Genomic DNA, 10,575 nt, shown 5'->3' with positions numbered 1-10,575 from the left:
CGCCGCCGCTCTACCCCTCTCACCCAAAAACCCCAACCATCTCCATGGCCAAACCCTCTGCCTCCGACGCCGGCTCCTTCTCCGGCACCACGTTCGCCTCCGATCGCCTCAATGAGATCCACATCAAGGACCATGTTCCGGTCATCCTCGACCTCGACTCGCCGTCCTACAACGCATGGCGCACGTACTTTGCGCTATTGTTCCGCTCCTACCGTCTCATCGAGCACGTTGACGGGAGCGTCGACTACACCGACATGAAGGACGACGACGAGTGGCTCGCTGTGGACGCCTGCATCGTCAAGTGGCTCTTCCTCACCATCTCTCCCGGCCTCTTCAACATGGTGAACTCCCGCGATCCGTCGGCGTACACCATGTGGACACGGCTGTGCGATCTCTTCCTCGACAATCAACTCCAACGCCGTGTCTTCCTCCAAGGTGATTTTTTCACCATGCAGCAAAACGATCTTTCGATCGACGAGTACTGCACGCGGATGAAGGTTCTTGCAGACGAACTCCGCGATGTCGGCATGAACATCGACGACTCCGTCCTCCTCACCAACCTCCTTCGCGGCCTCCACCCCGACCTCGGCCAGTCCGCCGCCAACCTCTCCCTCCTCACGCCGACGTACGCCAAGGCGGTCACGTACCTTCGCATGGAGGAAAAGCGCCTTCGTCACGCGGCGCGGCAAGCTCCTCTCGCCGCCCTCCACGCCGGCACCACCAAGGGCATCCCCGCCCTCCCGCAGCCTCCTCGCGCCGCGGCTCCACCACCGCCCGCCGCCCCTGACCAGGGCCGCCAGAAGAGGCGGGGAGGTCGCGACGGCCGCGGCCGCAACGGCGGCACCCAGCCCCGCCCGCTCCTGCTCAGGCCGCGGCGCCCCCGCCCTGGCTCACGGGGTACAACCCCTGGACGGGGGTGGTGCATGCCTACTCGATGCCCCTTCCGCGGGCACCCGCTCCGGGCATACTTGGCCCTCGCCCGGGTCTTCATCAGGCTCTCCTGGCCGCGCCCGGAGGTCCCGGACTCGGCGGTTCTTCGGCGTACACCGGGGCCATGGCTCCCGGTGCTGCTTCATCATCCTCCTACGGCGCTGCACCGACCGGCTACACCTACGACCCGGCGCTCCTAGCCGCCCTCCACGCCGCCCCTTCCCCAAGCAACTACTCTGGCGGCGGGGACTGGTACATGGACACAGGCGCCGCTGCTCATATGGCGTCCAACCTCGGTATCCTCTCTCATGTCTCCCCGTACCCTATGTCTTCTCGCATCGTCGTCGGTGATGGATCCACTCTTCCCATCACCCACCACGGTGCATCCTCCCTCCCTCTCTCATCATCTTCCCTCCCTCTCCATAACGTACTTGTGTCTCCATCCTTAATCAAAAATTTATGTTCTGTCCGCACTCTTACTCGTGAACATCCTGTTACTGTTGAGTTTGACAAACATGGTTTTTCTGTCAAGGATGCCCACTCCCGGAAGGTTCTGCACCGATGTGACTCCCCCGGCGATCTTTACCCGTGTGGCCAAACGACAAGCAGTGGTCCCGTCGCCCTCCACGCCGATGAGTCTCTCTGGCATGCTCGCCTTGGCCATCCCGGCGCCGACGCTCTTCATAAAATTTTGCAGACTTTTCCCTTTTCATGTAATAAATCGGCAGCACACACTTGTCATGCCTGTCGCGTAGGAAAACACGTTCGTTTGCCGTTTTCAACTTCATCATCCATTGCTACTTTCCCTTTTGATGTTATTCATTGTGATGTGTGGACATCTCCCGTGCCTAGCAACTCGGGTTTATCATATTACCTTGTCATTTTGGATGATTTTTCTCACTTTACTTGGACCTTTCCGTTGCGCCGCAAATCCGACGTCGCTTCCTCTCTTCATGCCTTTTACGCCTATGTTGCCACCCACTTTCACCGCACCATTGCTCACCTCCAAACCGACAACGGAAAAGAATTTGATAACCTCGCCATTCGCACTCTTTTATCCTCTCATGGCACAATTTTTTGTCTCACATGTCCATACACATCTCAGCAAAATGGTCGTGCCGAACGTGTTCTCCGCACTCTTAACGAGAGTGTTCGCGCCTTGCTCTTCCACGCACACATGCCGGCGAGGTTTTGGCCCGATGCGCTCGCCACAGCTACCCTTCTCCTTAACATCCGGCCTTGCAAACCTCGGTGGAACTACACCCCTCATCACCTCTTATTTGGGTCACCTCCGTCATACGATGATCTTTATGTTTTCGGTTGCCTTTGTTATCCCAATATCACCGCCACGACACCGCACAAGCTTGCGCCTCGCTCTATCGCTTGTGTTTTTCTTGGCTACCAACCAAACACCAAAGGTTTCCATTGCTACGACCCGGAGTCCCATCGTGTGATCGTGTCTCGGCACGTGTATTTTGATGAGGTTGTTTTTTCGTTTCAGCAGGCTGCATCGCGTCCCTCGCCACCTCTGGACACCTCTCCTCGCAGGCCTCGTGGAGCCCTTGCGCTCCCACCGCCTCGCCGTTCGGGCGCGGCTGCGCCTTCGTCGCGTGCTGCCTCGCCGCCCTCGGCGTTCCCTCTGCCGACTCGGGAGGAGTCGGCCTCCCCGGCCACGCCGGGCCCCCGCCTCTTGGCTCTGGAGGAGCCCGTCCCCCCGGCCTCGTTGGGTCGTCGCCCCCCGACTCTGGTGGAGTCGGGCGCCACCCCAGCCGGACCATCAGGGGCCTCGTCGGCTCAGGCGGAGCCGGGCTCTTCGGGCTCCTCTACGCCCACATCGCCGACCGAGCGTGCGCACTCCGGCTCCCGGTCGGCTCTGGAGGAGCCGACCCTCTCGGCCCCGTCGGCCGGGCCCTTGACACCCGTCACAGCGCCGGCTTCTTCTTCGTCATCTGAGCCGGTCGCTGTGGTGCCTCGGCGTCGCGGTCCACGCCCACCTCCTCCGCCACCTCACCATCATATGGTGACGCGTGCCAAGGCCGGTGTGCACCAGCCGAACCCGCGCTACCACAACCTCAGCGTCACGACCCTCTCTCCGGTTCCGCGATCGGTGCGTTCTGCGTTGAGTGATCCGCATTGGACCGCCGCTATGCGAGCTGAGTACGATGCTCTCGTCGCCAACCGGACCTGGACCCTTGTTCCTCGTCCTCCTGGAGCCAACATCATCTCGGGCAAGTGGGTTTTTCGTCACAAACTCCATCCGGATGGCTCACTGGATCGGTACAAGGCTCGCTGGGTTGTCCGCGGATTTGCACAACGTGCTGGCGTTGACTTCTCTGAGACTTTTTCTCCGGTCGTCAAACCCGCCACGATTCGTGTGGTGCTTCAGCTGGCTGCTTCTCGTCACTGGCCCGTCCATCAGCTCGACATCAACAATGCTTTTCTGTATGGCCATCTTCAGGAGCGAGTCCTCTGTCAGCAGCCCACTGGGTTCGTTGACCCTCAGCGGCCGGATGATGTTTGTCTGTTGTCCCGGTCCTTATATGGCCTCAAACAGGCTCCGCGCGCTTGGTACCAGCGCATCGCCGGATTCCTTGGTCTTCTTGGGTTTCGCAGCACTACATCTGACACGTCCCTGTTCGTGCTGCATCGGGCTGATCATGTGGCTATGCTTCTAATCTATGTTGATGATATTGTCATCACTGCCTCCCGCACGGATCTTCTTCGCGACATCATTGGTCGCCTCGGTTCTGAGTTTCGACTGAAGGATCTCGGCGCATTGCACTTCTTCCTCGGCATTAATGTGCGACGTGATGACACTGGGTTCTTTCTGCATCAGGGACAGTATGCTCTTGATCTTCTGGACCGTGCCGGCATGACTGACTGCAAACCAGCCGCCACACCTGCTGAGGCCAAGCCGAAGCTCTCAGCCTCCGCCGGCCAGCCTGCCACCGACGCTGCTCTTTATCGCAGTATTGTGGGCGCCCTTCAGTACCTCACGCTCACCAGACCAGACATTCAGTTCGCAGTCCAGCAAGTTTGCCTGCATATGCACTCGCCTCGTGATGTCCACTGGTCTTTGGTCAAGCGCATTCTTCGGTATATTCGTGGCACTCCGACCTACGGTCTTCGTCTCCGTGCATCCGCCTCGACTGAGCTCCTCGCTTATACTGACGCGGATTGGGCTGGCTGTCCAGACACTCGTCGCTCCACGTCTGGATATTGTGTCTTCTTCGGTGACTCCTTGGTCTCTTGGTCCTCTAAACGGCAGCCCACTGTTTCCCGTTCGAGTGCTGAGGCTGAGTACCGTGCTGTCGCCAATGTTGTTGCAGAGACTTGTTGGCTTCGTCATCTTCTTGGTGAGCTTCGGATTTCTCTTCCGAAGGCTACTGTGGTCTTCTGTGATAACGTATCGGCCACCTATCTCGCGGCTAATCCGGTGCAGCACAAGCGCACTAAACACATCGAGCTCGATGTTCACTTTGTCCGTGAGAAGGTTCAGTTGGGTCAGCTCCGTGTACTTCATGTACCGACCACCCAACAGTTCGCCGATATCATGACCAAGGGATTGCCTACCGCTGCATTCCAGGAGTTCCGTTCCAGTCTTTGCATCGCCGACGCCGACGACGACGCCGACGCTTCAACTGCGGGGGGGTGTTGAAACGTGATATCCTTGTATTTATTTCCGACTGATTCTCCTCTTATCTCTAGCCTTGTATAGATTGATCTCTAGAGATATTATAGAGTTAGTTGGCTTGTCACGCAAGACACCTCTTGTATATAATGTAACCGACTCCGATGGAATACAATTGAGTTGCATCCTATAGTCTTCTACAGTCAGGAAGGAGGCAAAAGAGACGACGAGCGATGTGGACAAGATAAGCATGGCTTGCAGTGTGATGACTTGGCTGAGGAAGAAGATGACTGCCATGGCACCTGATTGCCAGACCCTAAACTGCGCAAAAACCGCCTCCTGCATTTTTTTATTTTTCCATACATATTTGGTGCATTCATTGACAGGATGAAAATTACTACTATAAGAGAGCAAACTAAATCAAGCATTATCATGTACGTAACTAAGATTACCTTGACATCCTCGAAGAGCAGCCCAAGTAAAGCACTTAGCTGTGTGTTCAGGACTCCGTTACCAACACCCCATAAGGCACCTATCAATAGTGGAGCCGCTGCGCCAAGTAATCTGCCCATTGGGCTGCACGGAAGACAAAGATGAGTGCACCGAAAATAGCAGAAACTGCACGAGGGCGAGCAAAGAAATCAAACTGGTAAAAGAGAAGCAGCCAGAAGAGGACAGCAGCCTGAAGAATAGCTCCAACTGACACTACAAATGTAGCTGACTGAAGCCCAGAAGTAAAACGTCCAGCAACCAATGAACACTGCGATGTTCGACAAGCTTCAAAACTCAGGCAAGCAGACATCATGGTCTTTTTCAGTAGTTTAGAATGAATGAGTGACCCAATTGAAGATTAAATAATCTATTGGGAAGCATGAACTGTTGACTTCAGGTTTAATAGTTTCACTTACAACTACATCAGCTACACCATATACTGCCATGGCGCCGCCGATTCCAGATAGGCCAAGCACAGGTGTCACAATACTCTTTGTGAATACAGCCCTAAGAAATCCACAACATATTCTTAAAAAAAAGCACACTAACAAATGAACCACCGTGCATGGCGAACTCTTTTGGGGGGAAACTTACCATACAAATGCCTGTTGTAAACCTGAATATGCCATAAGAGGAATTAAAAGAAGCATCCTTTTGTCCTTGAGAGGGGCGACAATACACTTCAACATATCTCCAAACGATGAGTGTGCTGAAGAATGATCTTGTTTCTCATCTCTTTTGGACAGTAAACACATTAATACAATGCCGATAACCGTGCAGCCAAGGAACACAAGAAACAACAGATTTTTTCCTGTTACAGTTCCGCCACCCTGACGTGATATGACAGTGAAGGATCAAACAAGATGACTACATATGTTGTGCAAGTAAATTGCAGTCCACAGGATTCTAATAACACTCTGAATTAAGATACCAACCTTTCTATTTCGCAGTACAACAAATGAGATCAGATTTCCAATGACCTGCATAATTCAGATGTAGCACAAGTCACCAAGTCGGAGATCATTGTACCGTTGTAACTGTAGAGGGTATGTTTCTTATGTGCAAGAAGAATAGAAGCTACACTTGAGGTATGATGGTTGTGTGCATCAGTTAATGCAGAGTCCGGGGTACACCACCTTTTCGAAAAGAAAAGAAAAACACTCGAGGTATGGAAAAAAATACCGAAGCATATGTTTCCATGTTAACTTCGGCTAGAAATAGTTTGTTTTTCACATCTTTTCTGTACCTGCGTACTAGCGAACACTCCCCAGAACTCTCCATTAAATCTTCCTACAGCCGGGCCATCAGGTAGATTATTGTCTCTTGCATGACTGAGGGCAGCAGAGGTAAGATATGTGCCCTGCATTGTGAAAGGTATGTATGTGAGCCGGAGAGAAATGAAGATAAATAGCTTATTGGAAATCAATATGATTACCTTCCCAACCCAAATGATTGCCGCAGTAAAACCCAGGTATACTGAAGCTGGTACCATTGTATACCTGATAATTATCCATTTAACATCAAATGGAATCTCATTATGACAGCATAATGAGTTTACTCAATCCAAAAATAATTATAGTTAATTTCACTTTTTACCCCTAAGTTTCATGTGTGTGACAACACATGCCCCATTTAGCAGATTTTCGACATTTCTTAAAGGGGTAAACTGTGGCACACAGGTTTGCTTAATAGAGTAAAAATGTGAAAAATCTGCTAGATGAGGTAATGGCAGTCACAAACTTGAAACTTAGGGTAAAAATAGAATTAATCAAATATTTCACATGTACTTTGTGACTGCAATTTGTGGGATTACGAGCACATCAACCTGGCCTGAAGGCCATTTCTGATGCATATTTGGTGTGTGTGTTTTCGGGAAAGGAGGTCACTCCGCATGGACTGATGCGCATCATATGGGTGTTATCAATTAATCAGAGAGAGTTCATTGAACGCATCAGTACATAACCAGGATACACTTTTTTTTTACCGAACTAGCTACTTTATTATTATTATTATTATTATTATTATTTTAGAAAAGGAGGATGTATCCCCGCCCTCTGCATCAGAATGATGCATGCAACCATTTTATTAATTATTCACCAGGACCATACAAGGTATTACATCAATTAGTCTGAAGCCACCATCTTGGCAACAACTGTTGCTACTCCTATCCCTTTGATGAAAGCGTGCCGAACGTCCGGGCCTAATACCAAACAAACATCGCACCAAAGCATAACATTTAAAGCCGGATGCCCCATCCAAGCAACTACCTGGACTGGGTCACACACCGAACCGGCACACTCCCAGTAAGCACCGCACGCTGCAAGGACCGTCATCTCCATCTTCCATCGATCCATCCTTAGAGCATAACTGACGCACCGACCTTGCCAGGCCGCTCTGCATCGACGCCACCACGCCGCCAGACAGCGTCCTCCTCCTGCGCGTGTCCATTGCCACACATCGAACGTCGAGCCTCCACTGCTCCACGCCGCCGAGACCCGCCGCCATGGATATGTAGAGAGAAACACCGCTCCGCCGAAGAGACCGTCTGCTGGTCCCAGGAGGCCGAGTGCACCTCCAAGAATGCCGCCTCCAAGGGGGTAACGACACATGATTGCCCCCAACATCCGATCAACTGATTTAGGGTTTTCCCCGGAGGTATTGAGTGGAGTTGGGAGCTTCACCTCGATGATGCCTTCATGAAGGAAACGATGATAAGGGCATCGTCATCACCGGCTCCGGCCATCGACCGAAGACCGGGCTTTTTTCACCCGGATCCGTCCCAAGTAATCAACCCGACAACCTGTGCACCGTCTCGACCGCCTTCAAAGCCCCAGATCTAGCTGCCTAGATCCGACAACCAACCGCAACAGCAGCGCCACCGTAGGAGCCCTGGCGCACCGGCCACTGCCGGAGTGTGCCACCACTGGAGCCTAGGAGGAGGGCTCCCACCCCGCCTCGCCAAGCCGCGAGAGCCGCCGAGATGGATCCCGCGTGCTCATCACCGTCTCTGATCTGAACCAATCCGTATATCCGATCGCCGTCACAGATCCGTCTCGGCGGCTCTCGCGGCTCTCCCGGAGCTAGCTTCACGTGCGTACCCCAAGCTATGTCTCTGGATTGCTAGATAGTTGCACTCATGAATATACTTGCTTTACCAGATGAGTCGACACAATGCAAGTGTTCAAGAGGGAGAGAGAGTGAGAGAAATATATTTTTCGGCTAAGCACACGCTCTGCCCCACGACGAGGAAAACAACGGTAACTGCAATTTCTTTACGCATACTTACCTACTTTCGTCTAAATTAACCGCCATTTTTGGTCAGTGCATAGGGAGATGGGATCATTGTCTTTTCCCAATATGAAAAACTTCAACAGATAGGACATATGTCATACGTAAAGACACAAGATTCTCACACATTTGTTTTTATATTTGTCACAACAAGACTTAGGGCATCTCCGCTCTCAAAACGACGGCATGTTTGTGTGCAGACCGGGCGGGCACGTGGAATGAGGTGGGAGTCGGTCATCCAACCTTGTGCCCTGACACACTACTGTAGGAATGCCTAGCACGACAGGCATAAAAAGACTACCAATGACAGGCAAGACTCTCAGGGGCGTCCGCCACTACTAACATGCCATCAGTGGCGGGCGCTCGCTCGCCAGTGATAGCACACTAGAAGTGGCGGGCGTCTGTCTTCGCCTGCCACCGAAATTTAATTTAGCAATTGTAGGCGCTTTGTTCCGTCCGCCACTAGTACTAATCTATGATGAGTTGATGCTATTGCAGCATAATGCACCTAAATTGGATCATTGGATTACGACAAGTGCATTACAATAACAAGCATATGTAGCTCATCACCGTTTGACGAGATGTTTAGGAGTGAAAGAGTGTCGGGCGATGTTCAACACGTAGAGTGTTACTAGAACCCGTACATACTATATGAATGACTAGTGGATGGAACGAACAGGAACCATCGGGCCGCTTGCTCTGGAATCGGAGATTTGGTCTCTCGAAGAGCCCATTTAACTACCTCACCCGGCGTGGGTATGGTGGTTGGACTCAAACCTGGCCAGATCCTCAACCTCTCATCCGGGGGCGCCTTCGTCGGGATGCAGACCGCGAGGTCATTGAACCGCCTCTCTGATATCTTCTCCATCACTAGAGAACACTGGGCCGTTGGAACATTTCTGACCCAAGATAACGTCGCCTCTCTAAGGTGCTCTGCCCGATGTTGCGTCCATAGATAGTGCTTCTCCACGTCGGCTGCAGAGACCCTCTCCCACAATTCTTCTTGCGGTCCCATCCGTTATTTTTAGCACACAATAACATTCAAAATATATACATGTAGAAAAGATCACAGGGTACATATAAACATATGCACGTACATATAAACTATAGATCACAAGGTAATTCATAAGAACATACGACACACGTACATATAAACTAAAGATCACAAGGTAATTAATACAGTAATGCAAGACAACAAGCATTGTGTTATGACCTAATTTAAAGTTTGACAAGTTTTTCGAAAGGAGTTAAATACACCAGTGGTGCCTTAACTTGTCTTGTGCGGTCAGTTTGGTGCCCAAAGTTATAAAATACACAAAACGGGTGCTATAACTTGTCCTATGGTGCAAATGCGGTGTGTCTGTATGTATTCACGTGTATGTCCTACTACGTGGCATGCCAAAGCGGCCATGTCCCACATGTCGGTGGATGGCCCGCGCATGAGCATTCTTTTTACAGGAAACCCTCGTATATTCAACTTATAGATGTCGCATTGGTATTTATCTTTTCAAACTTTTTTAATATATTGTTGGCTCGGACAAGGTTTCTTTTTATTTATTTTTCAACTTCATGTTTATTTCTATATTATTTTCCTCATAAAAAATAAATGAAAGAAAATACTAGAACTGCCATTAACTTAAATAAAATGTTAGTGCATTAGAAAAAAATGTTCAACATATTTTTGGAAAAGTCTCAGCTGTATTAAGAAATTGTAAATGTGTTTTAAAAAAGTATGTCATGCATTCAAAAAATTGACAACATATAGTTAAAAAATGTTCAAGGTGTATTAAAAAATCATTGTATAAACTTATTTTTATATTTCTACAAACATGTTTTAACACATTTACAGAATTTAAAATTTCTACAAACATGTTTAACATGTTTTAACACATTTACAATATTTTATAATATACATTGAACTGTTTAAATTCACATAAATTTTTGAAAATGTTCATGTTTACCTATTCAACCTACACAATAATGAAAATATAATAAAGATTTAAAATAGACAATAATCAAATATTCATAATTGTTGTAATTTATATATGACTAAACAGTAGTAAATTGAAAAAAAAGGTAAATAACATAAAAGGAGATTGCAGAGCGCCGGTCAGAATTTTTCTTTTTTTCTAGCAGTTGTACTTATAGTAGTCTTCTACCCGGTGGCTAGCGTGCAGGTTTTGAACCTGGACGTCCCATTTTTCAAACCCATCAGCGAGGCAGTTTGTTTTTCT

At 50.0% G+C, this 10,575-nt stretch overlaps 1 protein-coding gene across 1 annotated transcript; it reads right to left on the bottom strand.

The window, feature by feature from the left end:
* Positions 1–4,606: 4,606 nt before the first annotated feature.
* LOC123114692 (UNC93-like protein 3) lies at positions 4,607–7,558 on the bottom strand. The gene is made up of 9 exons (XM_044536130.1): positions 7,434–7,558; positions 6,489–6,552; positions 6,300–6,413; positions 5,989–6,033; positions 5,648–5,883; positions 5,470–5,560; positions 5,209–5,321; positions 5,014–5,137; positions 4,607–4,900 (listed from the first exon to the last, which is right to left on the bottom strand). The coding sequence occupies exons 1-9, from the start codon at positions 7,556–7,558 to the stop codon at positions 4,607–4,609; spliced, it is 1,206 nt and encodes a 401-aa protein (XP_044392065.1).
* Positions 7,559–10,575: the final 3,017 nt, after the last annotated feature.

Source organism: Triticum aestivum, chromosome 5B, assembly GCF_018294505.1.
Source record: "Triticum aestivum cultivar Chinese Spring chromosome 5B, IWGSC CS RefSeq v2.1, whole genome shotgun sequence".
Taxonomy (NCBI): domain Eukaryota; kingdom Viridiplantae; phylum Streptophyta; class Magnoliopsida; order Poales; family Poaceae; genus Triticum; species Triticum aestivum.
The sequence above is the reverse complement of the archived record's forward strand: the minus strand, read 5'-3'. Positions and strand labels throughout refer to the sequence as shown.

What these genes read in the sequence shown, in the direction of transcription:
- LOC123114692 (XM_044536130.1), bottom strand. Translation starts at nt 7,558, where the DNA reads ATGGCGGCGGGTCTCGGCGGCGTGGAGCAGTGGAGGCTCGACGTTCGA. An exon ending in GAGTGTTCGCTAGTACGCAG is followed by an intron (nt 6,034 to 6,299) that starts GTACAGAAAAGA and finishes TGAATTATGCAG; the next exon opens with GTCATTGGAAATCTGATCTC. An exon ending in TTGTACTGCGAAATAGAAAG is followed by an intron (nt 5,884 to 5,988) that starts GTTGGTATCTTA and finishes ATATCACGTCAG; the next exon opens with GGTGGCGGAACTGTAACAGG.